Source organism: Anguilla anguilla, chromosome 3 (genome assembly GCF_013347855.1).
Source record: "Anguilla anguilla isolate fAngAng1 chromosome 3, fAngAng1.pri, whole genome shotgun sequence".
Lineage (NCBI taxonomy): Eukaryota > Metazoa > Chordata > Actinopteri > Anguilliformes > Anguillidae > Anguilla > Anguilla anguilla.
In genome coordinates, this window is record NC_049203.1 from 66,697,171 (window position 1) to 66,716,462 (window position 19,292).

At 50.4% G+C, this 19,292-nt stretch overlaps 1 protein-coding gene across 4 annotated transcripts in view; it reads right to left on the reverse strand.

Annotated features, from left to right (window-relative positions):
- Positions 1-2,538: 2,538 nt before the first annotated feature.
- LOC118223252 (receptor tyrosine-protein kinase erbB-4-like) overlaps positions 2,539-19,292 on the reverse strand; it is a 366,133-nt gene continuing 349,379 nt past the window's right edge. For 3 of the 4 annotated variants that reach the window (XM_035409520.1, XM_035409521.1, XM_035409517.1), the window contains exons 21-27: positions 14,789-14,944; positions 12,798-12,873; positions 12,515-12,661; positions 11,187-11,284; positions 10,404-10,574; positions 4,110-4,443; positions 2,539-3,244 (exon numbers count right to left, since the gene is read on the reverse strand). In XM_035409520.1, the coding sequence (XP_035265411.1) occupies positions 2,565-3,244; positions 4,110-4,443; positions 10,404-10,574; positions 11,187-11,284; positions 12,515-12,661; positions 12,798-12,873; positions 14,789-14,944 (1,662 nt within the window). In that variant the 3' untranslated portion in view covers positions 2,539-2,564. The remainder of the gene's footprint in view (positions 3,245-4,109; positions 4,444-10,403; positions 10,575-11,186; positions 11,285-12,514; positions 12,662-12,797; positions 12,874-14,788; positions 14,945-19,292) is intronic. The other variant, XM_035409519.1, reaches the window with a different exon arrangement.

The window sequence follows — 19,292 nt, forward strand, 5'->3', positions numbered from 1 at the left end:
ACTGTCCCTTCGGTAAGAAGGACGATTAGATCATTTGGCTGCACCAGGGGGTTAAGCGCTTATAAAGAAAGTAAAATAAAAAAAGCCCCAAATTAGTGATTTAAAATGAGTGCGTTCCCAGCAGCAGAATACATAGTGTCTGGCAGTGTTCTCATAGACAAATGGTGCTGGCCAGCAATAGACATGATTTCTTCGTATCTATTTCATTTCAACATTATCTTCACACACATATTTATATGTATAAAAAAACAGGTCTACTTTATCAATTAGTGTAGCTTCATGTTTCGTTTCTAAAACTGACTCGATGAACCGAGCAGGCCCCTCAGGATGAAGGGTGCGAGAGTTACTCTGTCGGCTTGAGCTACAGTCAGGACAGAGGACACCGTGCACCTCGGGCAAATCCGGGCCCGGGTCTCAGGTGAGAACCGGCCTGTCTTACGCCCGGATCTCCGTGTGAGAAAGCATAAATAAAAACAGTCTAAAAACGCACCGCGTGCTTCCACCATTACGCTGTCTGTAGCTCTGTAGCGGTGCGTTCAAATGAGTCACCGCCTCCATCCTCATCCTCCTTAAAGTCCCCCCCCCCCCCCCCCCCCCCCCGCGTACCCTTGTGAGTTAGAAAAGCTCGCTCTGTGGAAGGGGCGGAGGGTAGAAAGGGTGATCATGGCTCATTTCTCATCTCGCTGAGGACCCTGAATTTCTTCAGTGACCGACTGCCGCTCCTGTCCTATCCTACATTAGTGTGCACGCAGCACCTCTGGCACTAGCCTGACTGGTTTAACCCAACCACAAACACCCGGGTCGTCTGGACCCATCCAGGTATCATGGCTTCAGTGTGCTACAGGCCAGCAGGGGGCGCTGTCAGATCTCCCTCCTCCACTTTTTGAGTTTTGTCCAAGCAGGGAAGAGACCCCCTAGCTCCACCCCCTTTTCACACCCTCTGCCCAATAGGAGTCGCTCTAGGCCCCTTGCATTTCTGTGTGTCTGTTTTGTTTTTTTTTATTAGTTTTTTTTTTCTTTTTTTTTTACAGTATACAGTGCACGGGGGTTTCATCCAAACCCCACTTCCTCCCTCTTCTTCTATTGCGGTATGTACAGTGATCGTCATACAACAGGAACGCGTGCAGTCCCGTGAGTTTCGGGAGCAGCACCACGTCTGAGCCTGGGATTGGCTCTCGGTGAACAAAGAGAGCCAAAACCAAGTCTGGAAAAGAAGTCTGTAGAATGTTCTTTAAAAAGATCCGATCAGTGGCCGTTGGTCCAAGGTCATTTTCTTCCTCTGAAACCCAAGAGGACGTTTGCTGCCGCTTCCTCTGGTCACAGATCGTTGATGTTTATTGTCGTCAACAAAGTACGGCGCCTGAAAACACCGCATTCGAGTTCAATTACATCGTTTCTCTTGGTGATACTGATCAGGTCCTCGCAAATGTGTGTTTTCTCCTCACAAATGTGTGTTTTTCCTGCCCCAGGACCACAGAGCCTCTGCTTTGAGCCGTAATTCAAATGCCATTGTGCCTGTCGCCAAATAAGGCTGAAGACACATCTTAAAAACAGGAGTCGGGTGAACTTCTGTGGTTGAACGTGCTCTATAATAAAGAGCACGCAACGAGTGATTTCGAGACGGCATACGCGTTTGATTAACTGCACTACTAAAACTCCAAATGCATCTCGTGAAACAAAAGTACCACTAAACCATTTTGTGTTGTCAAAGCATTTGTAAATAAATGTGCCAAACTGCTGGAAGGATGGATTACACCGTTATACATTACATATGTAACAGCAAGCAAGATAAGAGAATCCACAGGAACAGCTTTTGACGGAAATGCTGGTGGGAACACAGTGTCGGAGTGACCTCAGTGCCTCTCAGGCCCGTGACTGTGACCGTGAATTACAGCTGTAAGACAGAGCTCAGGCGTCTCCGGGCCAGGGGGCTTAAATATGTGCCTAAGGGCAGAGGTGGATGACAGAGTCCGTGTCATGCCGTCCCACGATTCCGTGCGACGCGTCCGTCCACACGGCGTGACGTCGGCGCTGCCGACGCGACCCTGTATTCGCGAGAGCACCCGTCCCGCCACGCTCGCCCGCTCGTCTCCATGTGGCTTCGAACTGGCAAAGCCCACTGTCGCACAGGGGGAGGGGGAGGGGGGGAGGGGCCAGCCTGGCGAAAAGACAGGAACGCGGCCCGCATCGATGGAGGACCGCGCCCGTCAAAAACCGTCCTGTTTCCAGGGGCGACGGTCGCCACTGCAAGTTTGGGAAGAGGGGAGTGGAGGGGGGCAAGTTCGGCACGACGGAAGGACAGGCCAGGGTGGGGGCGTGTTTGACAGGTCACTCAGTGCTGGAGGGGAGGTTTTTTTGGGAGGTTCCCGCTGCTCCCCATGGCGGGGGACGTGCTCTTCAGTGGCGGTTGCTGGGGTTGAGTGCTGTGTTCCAGGCTGGAGGAGGAGACGGAGGAGCTGGGAGGTGTCAGAGGAGTTTGCTGGCACAGGAACCAGGCGGAGAAGAGTGGGCGGGATGCCCCCCCACGGGACCCCCCCCCCCCCCCCTTACTGCTCCCCCCCCCTCTACACCACAGTGTTCCGCTGGCGGTAGGGCGGGGGCGGCAGCACCGTGCCGGGCTTCAGGGAGAACTCGGTCAGGTACTCCGGGTTCTCGGCCACGGCCGGCCGCACCCGGCCGTTTTGCTTGTAGAAGAACTTGGCGTTGCACTCCTGCAGGTACTCGGGGTTGTGCAGGCTGGCTTTGGGCGGCAGGCTGTGGTGCCAGTACTCGGGATTGTCGAAGGTCTTCTTGGGCTTCTTGTCCGCCATGATGGTGCCGGCGTGGGCGAGGTGAGGGGCGTGGCCCGGGTGGAGGGTGTGGCCGGGGTGCAGGGCGAGGACGGGGTGCCCCATGTGGTGAGGGTGCGAGGACTGGGCGTGGGGGGCGTGAGCGTGGACCGTTTGGGCGGGGTGGGGGGCGTGGCCGCCGCTCTGGGCCGTCGGGCGGGGCAGGTGGGCAGCCGTGACGGTGGTGGCGGCCGTGCTGTGGGGGGCGGGGACCCCGTTCTTCTTCAGGAACTCCGGGCCCTTGTCGCCGGAGTTGTGGAAGGTGTTGAGGTAGAGGGGCTCGTTGACGTACTCGTCCTCCACCTTGGGCTGCCCGTTGGGGGCGCTGTGGTACCCGGGGTTGTCCAGCGCGTGCACGTCCCCGTTCTTCCGGCGCGTGACGAAGGGGTTCTCCTCCACCGGGTTGAGATAGTCTGCTGAGAGAGAACGGCAGAGGTGTATAACCGCACGCGAGCACGCAGACCGATGGCCTGGGGTCTGAGCAAGTCTCCAAGGTCCTCCTCTCTCTCAGAAGGAAACCTGGAGAAAGCCTCTTAACCCTTTAATGTGTGAGGTCACAAACATGGGATTAGAATGTTCTTAGATGAACATTCAAATGATGATGTCACAATCACAGCTGGTAACTGAAAGCAGTGGAGTTCTAGAACACTGGCTTAAAATTCCATCATAAAAAAAACATTCTAAAGAACATACTCTTCATAGGGTTAAATACGGCTCAGAGATGGGGTGCAGGGGCAGTGGAGCTTGTGAATGCCTCCATCAGACTAACCCCTGGCAGTGCATCAGATGTTCCTGGCACAGGGCCCTGGTTTCTAAAGTTCTCTGGATCAAAGTGCAACAGGGGCCTAAAGGATGAAAAGCCTTTAATTCTATGAGCATCAGGACCCCGGCAGGTGAGTGGTCAAATAAAACCAGAATAATCCTGAAACAGTTAAAGAGTTGCTCAATAGCCAATAAAAAATCAGTACTACTAGTACTTCTACTACTACTAATACTGCTACTACTACTATTGCTACAACTACTACTACTACTATTACTACTGCTACTACTACTGCTGCTGCTACTACTGCTACTACTGCTGCTACTACTACTACTACTGCTACTACTACTACTACTACTACTACTACTACTACATACAGTACCATGTGCCAGACAAAACAGATTCATTTTAATTAGAATGACCCTGCGACCCTGACCAGGATAAGCGGGTGTAGATAATGGATGGATGGATGGACAATGCAGACTTTTTAAAAAACACATCTGATGGAAGAGAGGCGCTACCTGAGGGGGTCCGGTCCTTCATGGGGGTCATGTAGCCGTCCTCGTCGGTGTCGCCCCGGGGCCCGCGCTCGGACAGGAAGCCCGTGGGGTCGGCGCTGTAGCGCTGGGCCCCGCTGTCCCCCTCGCCGGGCCGGGGCGAGGCCTGCTTCCGCAGGGTGCCGTTGCAGCGCGGGTCCTCCAGGGCGGCGCTCTGCGCGGCCGCCTGCTCCATGGCGACGCACGCGGGGGCCGCCCCTCCCGCCGCCGCCGCCGCCGCCGCAGCAGCCACGGCGCGGGGGTGCGATGACATCATCTCCTCCACAGAGAAGCTCCCGTCCTGGTACACAAACTGGTTCTGCAGGGGAACAGGGGGGAACAGGGGGTTGTAAAACCTAATTGTGCATTAACACTGCGGAGGCACCGTTTGCATTCCAAACAACAGAGAGCTTTGAGCTTGCGGTGCCCTTCATAGTGTAGTTTCAAAGTAGGGAAACAGTGCACTTTGAATAAGGCCAAGCTGTAATGTGACTAAATACCAAATGACTGCAGTAAGTGTACCACTTTGAACTTTTATGCAGTTTTGAGAAAAAAGGCGAGATTCTGATATCAACAGTAAATGCACAGCAATAAATGCACAAACGAACGAAATAAATGAAAGAAAGGTTTTTTCCAGAGGGGGAAGAATACAGAATCTAAATTAAGCGCCGCAATTAAGGTACAATAAATGAGCGAGAGAAAGACGGAGAGAGAGAGAGGGGGCAGAGAGAGAGGGAGAAAGAGAGAGAAAGAGAGAGAATGGAGAGAGAGGGAGAAAGAGAGAGAGAGAGCGAGAGAGAGAGAGGGAGAGTGGGAGAGAGAGAGAGGGGGGGCAGAGAGAGAGGGAGAAAGAGCGAGAGAGAGAGAGAGAGGGAGAGGGAGCGAGAGAGAGAGAGAGAGGGAGAGGGAGAGTGAGAGAGAGAGAGAGAGAGGGAGAGGGAGAGAGAGAGAGAGAGAGAGAGAGAGAGAGGGAGAGAGAGGAAAGTGCAGCGTTATGGAGTCTGGCTGATCAGCTCAGGGAAACAGGTGGGCTCTCGCTCAATTACAGCCTCCCGCTCGGCTTCGGGGAGAGAGTTTACACCCCCTCTCGCTCCCGGAGCTCCAGGAGGAGGCCACGCCCCCTGCAGGCCAGTCTGCAGGTGTGTGGGGACGGAGGGAGGGGGGTGGGGGGGGCAGGGAAGGAGGGAGGGGGCGGGACTCCCCTGAGTCATCCGTCTCATCGCAGAATGACAGCCTTGGGCTGAGACTCGCTGTTTACTGTTTATTTTCTCTCTCACACACACACACACACACACGCGCACACACATGCCTTATGCACACACACACACCTTACACACACACACACAGACTCACAGACACACTCACACACTCTCCCACACACAATCTCATGCATACACGTGCACACGCATGCACACACACGCACGCATGCCTCATGCACACACACACACACACACACACACACACATAGCTAGGCCCCCCGGCTCTCTCCACTGTGAACACCTAGCCATCACTACATCAGTATGCCGCAGAATACAGACATTCCAACTGAGATTGCGGGTTTCCAGGAATGAGCTCCAAATACCCCACTCAATGTTAATTTGCAGAAATACTGTAAAAAAGTGTTAATTAACGCTCGCTGGTTCCTGCAGTAATTCCTGCAGGACGTCCTGAAGATTTTAGATGATAAAGCAAACGTACATTCAGATTTAAAGGAACAGCCTTTTTTCCTGCGTGCCTGTGTTCAGCACCACTAAATGGTAAATGGACTGCATTTATATAGCGCTTTTATCCAAAGCTCTTTACAATTGATGCCTCTCACTCACCAGAGCAGTTAGGGGTTAGGTGTCTTGCTCAGGGACACTTCGACACGCCCAGAGCGGGGATCGAACCGGCAACCATCCGACTGCCAGACAACCGCTCTTACCTCCTGAGCTATGTCGCCTAAGTGATCTCTGGTGGAATTTTACTGTTTAGCCACCTGATATTGGCTTCAGGACAAATCAGTATACAGCTATCCCCATATTGAGCCCAGAGCGCAATGCTAAGAGTAAGAGCTCCACCAAACCAGATGTTTGTGGCTCCCCCCCCCCCATTTTATCCACAACTATCCACCCTTTTGTTCCCCTCCCTCCTCTCTCTCTCTCTCTCGCTCTCTCTGTTTCTCTGGCGAAACTATTTAACCAGCGCACCCCATTTCTCTCTCTCTCAAACCCCATTATCTCTCGAATGACCCCCCCTTCCACATCTCCATCTTCTCTTATTCATCCATCCCATCAATCTCACATTCTTTTCATCACAGGTGCCTGGATGAGAGGAGACTGCAGTTCATGTTTTCCCCTCCCCTGTTCTCTTCCTCCATCCCTTTTTATTCTACACTGAGTGACCCCGAGTGACCCTGGGTCTCTTCTGCCCGATAGCCTGTCAGCTCTGTCTCCCTCTCCTCGTGTTCCTCAGTCACTCAGCCTAACCTCCGGACCCCCCGGTCTTACGCACGGAGGTGGAGGCGGTCCGCAACGGCTCAGCAATCAGGACACCGGACACTCTCAGAAAAAAATGGTTCCAGAAGGCTCCTCTGTGTCTCCACAGAGGAACCCTGTCTGGTTCAAGGGTTCTTTTTCGGGTAAAATGGTTCAATTGGGGAGCTTTCACACGTTTCACACCTGCCAAAGAGGGTTCCATAGAGAGCTAAAATAGGTTCCCCTGTGGAGATAAGCCAAAGAGTGTTGTTTTTTTTTTTCTCTGATTCTTCAGAAACCGGATTGCTCTTTCATGTCTTTTCAGAGTTAAGGAGTAAATGATTTCAGCTGATGGAACACCCTACCTTATTTCAGTCACACATAAAAGTCACAAGTTACTGTGACTCACTACTTTTTACTACATTTTATTTTCTAGCTACAATACATGATTGGCTCTATTTGCCTTTGCATGTGATTCACATACATGCCGTAGTCTTATTCAGTTCATGGTAATGTATGTGTATATTCAGTGCAACCTGCATGCATTAATTATATCTCCATTTGTAGGGCAAAAGGAACAAAAATGCATACGTGAGATGTTTTGAAAATGTCAATTCAGGGGTTTAGTGCCATACACATCGTTTCACGAGAAAAATAAAAAAAAATAAAAGCGAAGTGATTGTGTCTTCGTCTGTTGAGACGAGTGACGTTCCGCTCTCTTAACCCTTTAATGCCCAGATTTGTTCCCCAGAGATTTCTTACATAAGCATCTACAGTATAGTCATTCAACAAATATTCACAGATGGAAAGAGAGCGGTGCTGTAGGGATTTCGGCAACTTCAGTTGCCCGCAGCTTAAATGGGTTAAACGGAGCGGGACACGGGACCCCCTCACACCGGCGCTGAGAGGCAGGCCGGCGCGATCCGGTGTGTTTTCGTTTTGGGACGGAGAGACAGAGCTGAGCCGCCCTCTGCCCCCTCGTTAGAACCCCACAGCGCCCCCTGTGGACGTGCGCGAGGCTCGTCAAGGCCGGACGCCGCCAGACGAACTTCCCCCAGTCTGTCTGAACAGAGCAGGGCCCGTAGAAAAGGCCCCACACACCTCTCCTCACACCTCTCCTCGCTTTTTAAAGAGAGGAGGAGGAGCACACAAAGGGCCTTTTGTGCCTGTTTTTTTATGAGGGTTAGATAGAGCAGCGTGAGGCTGGTTCATTTATGAAAGGCTCAATGCCTTAATTCCAAAAAAAAAAAAGAAGAATATTTCCATATTGATGCAGATGAGAATGAAGGTGAAAAAGGACACGACAAGATTCGACAGATTTTCTGTGAGGTTCTCTCTTTAAGAAGGACAGATATTCTGTGAGGTTCTCTCTTTAAGAAGGACAGATTTTCTGTGAGGTTCTCTCTTAAGAAGGACAGATTTTCTGTGAGGTTCTCCCTTAAGAAGGACAGATTTTCTGTGAGGTTCTCCCTTAAGAAGGACAGATTTTCTGTGAGGTTCTCTCTTAAGAAGGACAGATTTTCTGTGAGGTTCTCCTTTAAGAAGACCGCAGGTGCCTGAGAGTAAGATTATCAAATCCAGCTCCTCCAGCTGAAGGGTTTTTGAGTCCTTGTTGCAGTCGTTTGTGGGGGGGGGGGCAGCTCTGTCACAGGGTCTCCCTCACAGGGAGGGGGGCGCAACAACCATGGACGTCATGGATGGATTCAAACCCCCCCCACCCCCACCAAGAAAAACTGGCGAGGGGTTAATAAAAAAGCGAGGGGGTGCGAGAGCCCGACACAGCCTCAGCACCACCGACCCTCCCCCCCCCCCCCCCCCACTCGCCCCCAACCCCCCCCCCTTTTTTTTTTTGTTTGCGCGTGATCCGGGGGGTTAATAAAACATGCGCGGACACGGGCGGGGGAACAGGACAGCAAACAGACCCCCGCGCCCCGACCCCCCCGTGCAAACAGGGCTCCCCCCGCACTGCGGGGGCTGATATTTACACAGGTAGGCCCCAGTAATGAACCCGGGACCGAGGGGAAGGGGGGGGGGGGGCGGCTGGATTAAGGGCTCATGCCTCTCTGTGCCCCACACTAGGACACACCCCGCTGGGCAGGAGGCGGGACACTGCTCTCTTCCTCCTCCTTTCTCATTGGCCGCGGACAGCGTTGAAACTAGTCACAGCCATCAGTACTGGAGTTATTCTCTGGCTGTGTATTAACCAGGGGAGACGGCTCTGTCTAGCACTTGTACGCTGGCAAATGGTCCTTGAACTATATGTGAGGGAGTTGGAGTTTTGGGAGACCAACCGCGACTGAACAGGGGGTTCTTTAAGCTATTAACCAGAGGTAAAATAGCCACAAAGTCTCAAGAGACAAGGGAAAGGAAAACAATACTCCTTAGGGAGAGTATCCCAAAGAAAAGCTCTACACAACCCACGTACTGGGTAAAAAAGAACTAAGGCTTAAGGAGTATGAAAATAAAACAAAACTGCCGGAGCAGAAAACGGGGCAACTCAAAGAAAACAGACCTCGAACCGAGGCTGAAAAAGTAAAACCCTAAAGAAAGAATACTGAGCTTAGATTGTGGCACTAACTTGTTGCCAGCAATCTAAAAAAGCTAAAGACTGTTGTGCTAATTTTATAGCCACAACAATCCAATATCGCAGCTCAATCCTATACCTTTACCTTTACCTTTACCTTTACCTTTACCTCGCTTGACAGAATACCGGCTCTCGTGCAACATAAGTGACACTGAAGCAAAGCTTATCGGCTTGCTCAGGGTTTAAATAGAACACCAACAGGTGCAAATAGTAAAAGGAAATTTGCACGTGTATAATTCAATCAACTCAATACCGTAATAACTGAAGAAAAGGTGCATGAAAAAACCAATGGCCGTAATAACTGAAGAAAAGGCGCAGGAAGGAAAAGAAATGGTGGCATCAGCCAAAACCATGACACTATATTCACGGAAAACGGCACTCACTGAAAATAAATAAATAAATAAATAAATGCTTCATTGTATAAACCTAAAATTTGACGCCTATATTTTACAGGTTTTCTCCATTGAAAATGTTTAGGTTCATTCAAATGAACGAAACATTTTTATTTCTGCGCTTGTATGTATTGCAGTTGCATGTTGTGGGGTGTACTGTGTTCCTCATTTGCTCTTAGTATTCTGTGCTCTAATCTTCAATGCACTGTCAGGTGTTGGCCAACATGGCAGAGCTGTTCAAACGATACACAGTAAAATGATAATAGTACTGAACAGGATACTCAGGGAACGTGTGACAAAAAAAGAAGTAAATGATGAGATTATCTCACACATTCAGTCACCAGCTGTTAGGACTGACAACATCACAGCAGAAGGAGCAGACTGTAGGAGGAGGTGCTGTTTTTTTGGCTCCCACCCACAGAAATAAAGGATGTGGTGGAGAATTAAACAACAAGTCCAGTCAGGACACGACGCATCGCAAAGCAATGAAGCTGTGTCACTATGTGGGTCAGAGCTGATACTCCATTGAGTTTCAGAGCCTCACTGTGATACCAGGCAAGTACTGAGAATGAAGGGCCTTCGTCCTGTGACCCGCTATAAGAGGAGAGGACAGACCTGGTATGTGAATGGGGGGGTGGGCGGGGGGGGGGGGTGGTGTTACCCTGTTGGAGTCCACCCGTGAGCGGGGCGTGTTGGGGGGGGGGGGGGGGGTGTGTGGTTACCCTGTTGGAGTCGACCCGTGTGCGGGGCGTGTGGGGGGGGGGGAGGGGTAAGGGGTTCGGTTACCCTGTTGGAGTCGACCCGTGTGCGGGGCATGTGTGGGGGGGAGGGGGGGGGGTGTGGTTACCCTGTTGGAGTCGACCCGTGTGCGGGGCGTGTAGGAGGGCGGGGGGATGTTGAAGGCGTGGGGGACCAGGTACTCTTCGGCGTCCATCAGGTCCTCCAGCTCCTCCTCGTCCAGAAGGCTCTGGAAGAACTTGCTGTCGTTGGGGCTGGGCAGCTTCATACGGTCATCACCCTGCAATACAAGATCAGGGGGACCCCCCCAGGGCCTCAGGGTCAGCACACATCTGAAAACATCCAATTTGCACATTTCATTACATACAAACCCAACCTTGTTCCTGGAGATCTATCACCCTGTAGGTTTTCACTCCAACCCTAACAAAGCCACACCTCATTCAACAGCTAGAGCAGGGCTGCCCAACCCTGTTCCAGGAGATCTACCATCCTGTAGGTTTTCACTCCAACCCTAACAAAGTGCACCTCACTCAACAGCTAGAGCAGGGCTGCCCAGCCCTGTTCCTGGAGGTCTACCGTCCTGTAGGTTTTCATTACAACCCTAACGAAGCACACCTCATTCAACAGCTAGAGCAGGGCTGCCCAACCCTGTTCCTGGAGGTCTACCGTCCTGTAGGTTTTCACTCCAACCCCTAACAAAGCACACCTCATTCAACAGCTGGAGATATTGTCAAGCAGCTAATCAGTATAATCAGATGTGCCAAAATGTTGACATGAAAATCTACAGGGTGGTATTTCTCCAGGGACCAGGTTGGGCATCCACACAGGTAACATGTAGCAACTTACAACCTGTGTCGGTGAATTTTTACAGCTCCTAAACTAAACAACTCACCTGGATGACCAGGTAGCGCTGGGGGTCCCGGGCCATTCTACAGAACTCCGCCCCCAGCTCCTTGAACTTGGGCCGGCTGTCGGCGTCGATCATCCAGCCTGCGGGCAGCAGAGAGGGGCGGAGAGAGGGAACGGCCGTCACCCGGAGAGCGAATCGGAGCTCACACACACACACACACACACGCGCGCGCTGTGGGAGGCCCGTCGCGGCACTTAGCGTTAGCGCTGTAATCCGGTGAAATGACACCTCCTGTCGGCTGAGACATTAATAATGCAGCGTTACTGCCTAACCTTTCCTGTACGCACTTCTTGCTAGCCGCCCTGGGTAAGAGACTCCAAATGACTGAATGTAAAAAACGTAAGTGTGAGAGCAGTGTCTTTACAGAGAGGTAGTACTCTCCTGCTCACTCAGGGGGGAAAGCAGCCACTCCAGTTCACCTCAGCTGAACTATTATCTTTGGGAAAGGGTGTGTCCCAGACAAGTTATGAATTCTCTCTTGCTCTCTCTCTCTTTCTCGTTCTCTCTCTCTCTCTCTCTCTCTCTCTCTCTCTCTCTCGCTCTCTCTCTCTCTGTTTCTCGCGCTCTCTCTCTTTCTCGCTCTCTCTCTCTCTCTCTCACACACGCGCAAGCACGCACCACTTAATACAAAACTACATTTTGTCTCATTGTCTCATCAATGTCATTCACACAAAGGGGGGAATTACTTTCAGGAGGAGCAGACTGGAGCTGGTGTCATCTTCACTAATCCAGAGCTTTGTTCTTATCTGCTTCGCCAGCCTGATACGTGACTCAGCCGCTCAGAAGTAAAAGAAGGTGCGTGCGCGAGTGTGTGTGTGTGTGTGTGAGCGAGTGTGTGTGTGTGTGTATGCACAAGGGTGACTGTGTGTGCGAGTGTGTGTGTGTGTGTGAATGTGTGTGCGTGCATGCGTGAGTGTGTGTGTGTGCATGCGCAAGTGGGTGTATTGTGTGTGTGTGTGCGTGTGTGTGAGTGGGTGTGTGTGTGTGTGCGTGCGTGACTGGGTGTGTGTGTGTGCGTGCGTGAGTGGGTGTATTGTGTGTGTGTGTGCGTGTGTGTGAGTGGGTGTGTGTGTGCGCGCATGCGTGACTGGGTGTATTGTGTGTGTGTGTGTGTGGGTGTGTGTGCACGCGTAGGTGTGTGTATGTGTGGGTGTGTGTGCACGCGTGGGTGTGTGTATGTGTGCGCGACTGGGTGTGTGTGTGTGCGTGCGTGTGTGTGTATGTGTGTGTGTGTGTGTGTGTGTGCGTGCACGTGTGCGTGTGTGTAACCGTACTCGGGAGCGTAGGCGTGCAGACAGGAGGGGGCGTACATTTGACCATGACCATGTAGACGTCGATGGTGCAGATGGGGGGCTGGGGCAGGCGCTCGCCCTTCTCCAGGAGGTCGGGGATCTCGCGCGTGGGGATCCCGTCGTAGGGCTTCCCTCCGAAAGTCATCAGCTCCCAGATGGTCACCCCTACGGAGAAAGAGACGAACGCCCCCATCAGAATCGTCCTTCTAAAAGCAATGATCACCACTGCATTTGCAATACCACCCCCCCCACCCCCTTCCCATATCCAATCCAATCCAGATATCCAATCATTTGCTCTCACCGTAGCTCCACACATCACTCTGGTGGGTAAACTTCCTGTAGTGGATACATTCCAATGCCATCCACTTGATGGGCATCTGGAGAAGGAAGGAAGAAAGAAAGAAAGAAAGAAAGAAAGAAAGAAAGAAAGAAAGAAAGAGCAAATGAGAGTTTGAGCAATTATAGAAGAACTTTTATGTTTGACTTTCACACTTTCGCATGAATAAAGAATGAAAAGACAATTTATTTTGAAAACATCCATAAAACATCTAAGAAATAAACTTAATCCAAGCAGGTGAAGAACAGAAAAGGAAGAAAAGCATTACAAATGTCTGAGCCTTAGATCTCTGTGACTCCAGTCCCCCTGACAGTCCGACAAGGACAAGAACAAACAGACTTAAGCAGACAGTCTGGGTGCCGGGACTGGACCCCAGTTTTGGGCCAGTTTTGGGGTCCCCGTGTGCCTTCTCTCCCCGGACCGACAGGACGACAGAGTCAGCCAACACCGTTGCCCTCGCTATGGAAACCTCTGACTCATCCTGCCTCACCCCCTCCTACTGCAGTGAACCCTGGCTCACCCAGCCTGTTGTCATGGTGATCGCAGACTCACGCTGCTCATGCTAGCCAATGGCGTCCTTCTTTGCATTTGGGAGTCACACGACAGGGATGCACTAACTTGTGCATCAGCTTAACCCTCCTGTTATGTTGCGGGTCAAATTGACCCTTTTTAAAGTTTGAAAATCTAGGAAAAATACTTAAAATTATTTTTTCAGTATGAAACTTCTTCTACTGGCCTTAATTAGTGTAATCAACATTCTAAATGAAAATGGTTCATTTCATGTATTTGCAAACCCCCCCTGTATGTTTATATCACCCGGGAACATTTTGCTGTACCTAAAAAATGAACAGAACAGGAGGGTTAAACCTGCCGGTATGGTTCTCCATTACTGTCACTGTGCATCCGCTCACTGCTCTGTCCTACAGGGCGGCACTGCAGAATAAAATGCTCCTTTCTATGTTTACTAGGAATATAAAAGATAGGTTAAAGTGAGGTTTCCACGTCATCTGCTACTATAAAACATTTAAGACCAAATAAATGGGAAAGAAACTGAATAACAAAAGATCAAACGACTGACAAGACATCAGAAAAAAAGCAGAGGAGGAGTGGGACAGAAAAAGCTTTAAAAATAAGTTGAGACAACTCCCATAGTGAAGACACACACACATACACACACACACACACTCAGACACACACACACGCACACACACGTTCGTGCACACACTCGCACACACACACACACAGACACGCAGGCACACACATGCACACACGCACACGCACACACACTCACGCACTTGCGCGCACACACACACACACAAACACACACACACACTCAGACACACACACACACACACACGCAGAGGCACATTTAATGTGAATCAAAAGTGGTTAAAGACAAGAAGGCTGGTTTCATTTTCTCATTGATTGCTCTGTAGGAGGTACTGGAGAGCCGTGCTTTCACAAACGGTCAGGGGGACAAATAGAGCAGATAACACACATCGACAGAAACACTAAATTAAATGAGAAACATCGGCAGGGAAGTAGAACAGAATGAGGGGTAGACGAGAGGAGAGGTTGAGAAGGAGGAGAAGAAGAGGACAGGATAAAGCGAGAAAAGGAACGATGGGTGGCTGGGTTGGGGGGGGGGGGTGGGGGTGGGGGAGAGGTGCAGGCTGGGAATAAGAACGACGTGAAACACACAATTCTCAAGAGGATTTTAGAGTAAATTTTCCTTTGACCACAAATCTTTGAGAGTAAAAAACTGAGATAAGGAGGTGGTAAACCTGACAACTCAAAGATCAGGATGAGCGGACTGCGTGGCGTGTGGCGATAATGACATCACAGCCAGGGGGCGGGGTTTGCCTTAAACCCCCACCCCCCATTCAATCCCGGCCTCCCGACGGCGTAAAATACCCCCGGCTGCCTTTCGTGACCTCATCGCTGACATCACTGACCTTGCCCCCGTCGGCGTTGTACTCCTTCTCGTCGGCGTCCAGCAGGCGGGCGAGGCCGAAGTCGGTGATCTTGATGTGGTTGGGCGACTTCACCAGAACGTTCCGGGCGGCCAGGTCCCGGTGCACCAGCCGCCTCTCTTCCAGGTACATCATGCCCTGTCAATCACACACAGGGAAAGGTCGCCCGTCACTCCACCGGCAGTCGTCGCCCTTGTTATAACTCATTAATAACACGCACGTAGCGAGTTTATAAAGAGTTAGCTACAAACGACATGGCTAACTTTACTGCAATCTTACAACAGAGCTGCATTTTAATGTCAGAGAACGCCACGTTCGATCCTCCACTTTTTTGAGAGATCTCTCCCCATGAAATGTGGGGGGGGGGGAGGAGGGGTAATTACACTCTTCACTTGATGATGGACAGGCTATATGGCTTTGGACTTAATGCTTTTGACTAACCCAAAGCAAAACTCATTGTAGGCAAACAGGTATAATGACTTCTCATGAAGTGATTCATTTTAAATGGCAAAGAAGCACACGAGTTCGACCCAGTGTTAAAACTACAATATTATACAACTATTCTAAAGCATTACAAATGTATTATCGGTGATAATTGAGTGGGGGGAAGGCACAAATAACAACAATTTAAAAGCAGTTTAATCTTTCACTGTAAATGACTGTGCTATTGGATTTTTCAGGCTAACTCAATACGAGAGTTGTTTTTATATTTTGTTTTGAATTTTTATATCAATAATTTGTTCTTCAAAACTGTTTGAAACTAATTCAATCAAACTAATCAAAGGTGAGTTTTTTTTAAAACTGACATGTGGTAAAGCTTCTCATTCTACAGCCCAAGGGTTCCCTGCTTCGAGGTGGTTTTCTTGAAGGGAAAACTCCCTGCATTGACTCTTTGTACGAAGCAAACAACACGCGGAATTGATTTAACTGTGGGCAACTGAAAGCATCCCGCATGGCGGCACTTCTTTTGTCGAATAACTTGTTCTCCGTTCCTTTCAGTGGAGTGCCCTTGAACCTCTGAGGGACGTTGCCTGAGTCTTCGTGTAACTGCGATGTCAAAGGGCCACAAACAAAAAGTAAATGAAAAAACGAGATGGGTAATAAAAATAAATAAAAACTAAAAACACAAACAATGAACTTTTTGTTTGTGTGCACAATGAACAAGTGGTTTACTTTTGAAGCAGGACAGCGCGGCCTGACACGGCCGAGATCGATCAGTCAAAACGGGGCGAAACGGCTTAAATTACCAAAACAATCGTCTCGAACAAAATGGGTAATGTGGCGGTGAACTGTGAGCTATTCGTCCATTCAGGAAGCCTTTCAGTTTGCCTGGTGGACCAAGCTCTTCTGTTGCTAGGCAATATCAGCTCTCCATTCCATCTAAATTCAGGACTGGTAGTTGAGGAAGTGGAAACGGAAGGTGGTGATGGTGGGAGGGGTGTGTGTGTGTAGGGGGGGGGGGGGGGGCATTATCTGGAACAAATACAGTCCCAGTCATGTGTCCCTCTGTGGGGGTTTCCTGCTCTAGTATTGTGATTGATAGAGTGCGATACGTAGCATTCACACCGCGAGCGCGCGCGCACACACACACACACACACACACACACATACACGCGCACACACACACACACACACGCACACACACACACACGCACACACACACACACACACACTCACACTCGCGCACACACACACACACACACACACACACACACACGCACACACACACACACACACGCACACACACACACACACACACACACGGGCCCGGGTTTCAGGCAGCGGCCCTGTGACCGGAATCCCTGGCTGTGTGGGAGCTGGCAAGGGAAGAATCCCGAGCCAGCATCAAAGGGAGAGACCGCGAGTCTACAGAGCCACGGACTCCATTTTAATGGGATTACCGCGGCGGAAACTCACCCCCCCCGCCACCCCCCCCGTCTAAGCTGGCTTCGCGGAATATTGAACGAATGAACAAAAAAAAAACCGCGTCGAGCGGCACGGTGGAGAGCAGGGGGGGCGAGGGGGGGGCTAGGGGGGCTAGGGGGGGTCTGATTTACACCGTGATAAATCGCAAATCCGGGTGGAGGAAATGTAAAAGAGGAGATTACAACAGCAGCCCTACAATAGCAGCTTTATACGGGAACTGCTTCAGGGGGTGGGTGGCGGGGGTTGGGGGGGGGGGGGGGGATACGGCTGTTCTGGGGAACACGTAGCGTGGACACTCTCAGAACCACAGGTCATATTTTAGAAGGAAAATTTAGGTGACAGGGGGAACTCCTTGGGTTACCCTCTTTTAAAAGAGTTTTTTTTTTTTCTGGGCAATAAAACTGAGCTATGAAACAGGATCACTGTTACAGCATCAGTGCTTTAAACCAGACGTGGGAAGTCCCGGGGTCAGAAAGCAAAAGTGGCTCAACTAATTGGGTCTACCTCCTGGCCGAGGAACTGTGCTAATTAGCCAATCCAAGCGATTGAAACAAAATACTGGGGAGGACGTTTCTAACCCTGTTTTTTCCACCACTGCTTTAAACAAGCAAGGTGCATATATTTAGGGCTCTTAGTATGTAGTTATGGTATGTAGGCAGCAAAATACAATAATGTAAGACATGCGATTACAGTAATTGAAAGGTCATTGTTCAACTTTCTATAGCTAAGGATGTACACCTGCTGTATGTTCTCCAATCGGAATCAGAAGCCTGGATTGGGGGGATGAACATGAAACCTTAACTCACTGCATCTACGGTTTCCAGTGGAGGTAAATATGTACAGTCATATTTAACGAAACTAAAATGAACCATTGTCTTTCGAAAACACCTAAAGCGGGAGTCTGCAGACAACAAGTGTAACCTACAGATGCTCACGTACAGTGGACCAGCGCAGTTTATAGAGCTGTCAGAAGACTAAGACTAAGCTAATCGCTTAGAAAAGAAGAAAAAAAACATACTGCAGACCGGCCCTCCTGGACTGGAGTTATTCATCCCTGGGTTAGTCAAACAGTACTAAGTGTTTCATTATTCAGCACTTGGGTTAGATGTATAGCTATGCCTATGTCTATGGAAAACCAGTCCGTGAACAGAAAAGTCATTTTTCGCCATTGATCCCGATCTCTAAACGTATGTAATACAGGATAAATCGCGGTCGAACCTGGATTCCTATTGAAGCCCCGCCCCCTCCTCCCCCCCCACCCCCCTTTGTGTCCAGCGGGAAGAGAAAAATAATAGCGCCATCATCATTCAGTCAACATTAAGCGGTCGTATTTCACCGCGGCCGACCGCGCTGGAGAACAACCGGTGGGAGCGCACCAACACAAACAACCTTGAGTGGCAGGGCGGAGGACGTGCTAGCCATGGCAATGAACCTCCCCCCTGTACCCCCTCCCCCTTTCCCATGATCCTCCTCTTCCCGATGCAGATACACCTGCTGGTGCCGCTGTCCTCTGGGGGGGGGGGGGGTTTGTGCTCAGGGCCTGTCTCATTAGACTCCTCCTGTCCAAGGCATCTCTCAATCTGTCTGACACATAATCGTAGTGGAGGTGTGGGGTGGGGGGGGAGAAGTGGGCGTGTGATTGGGGGGTGGCGAGGGAGGGGGGGGGGGCGAGGGAGGGGTGCATTTGCTCTCTCTGTGAGCCTCTCTCTCTCTCTCTCTCTCTCTCTCTCCCCTCTCTCCCTCTCTCTCTCTCTCTCTCTCTCCTTTCTCTCTCTCTCTCCCTCTCTCTCTCTCGCTCTCTCCCCTCTCTCTCTCTCTCTCTCTCTCCCGCTCTCTCTCTCCGCCGTATTCCAGTCCCGCCCCTGAAAGGGTCATGGCGGTCCAATCCCAGGGCTGACCCGTATTTACGCAGTCCTGCATGATTTATGGCTTTATGTTAATTATCGATTAAAATGAAATTACCTTCAGTTTGGAAGAGAAAGAGAGAGAAGAAAAAAAAACTGAGGGAGAGAAAATGGAACCTTTATTCTGGGCCGCACAACCTGACGAAAGAGCAGGTGACTTTGCGGGTGGTGTGGGGGGAGAGCTGTGTGTGTGTGTGTGCGTGTGTATGTGTGTGTTTGAGTGTGTGTGTGTGTGTCTGTGTGTGTGTGTACGTGTGATATGTGTGCGTGTGTGTTTATGTGTGTGAGTGTGTGTGTGTGTATATGTGTGCGTGTGGAAATCAAGTTTGCTTGTACATTAAAGGAAATGTTTGTGTGCAAATGGAATCAGTGTGAGTTGGGCTCTGCAGAACATTTCCTATTAAACTCAAATGGAAATTCTACTCGGTAATTTTCTCAATTTTCAAGACAATTAAGCAGTGAGAGGAACTGATGGCGTTCCAGCATCTGAATATTAATTATGAACAAGTGTTGATGTAATTGGGGAAATAATCACACAGGATTTAAAACCAACAAAGGGCTTGCCAAAGCTTTCTCTCTCTCTTTTATTTATTTTTTTCTTTTTCTTTTTCTGATGTTTGCATCAGCGACGCGCGCCCAGGTGTGAAGCTCAGGAG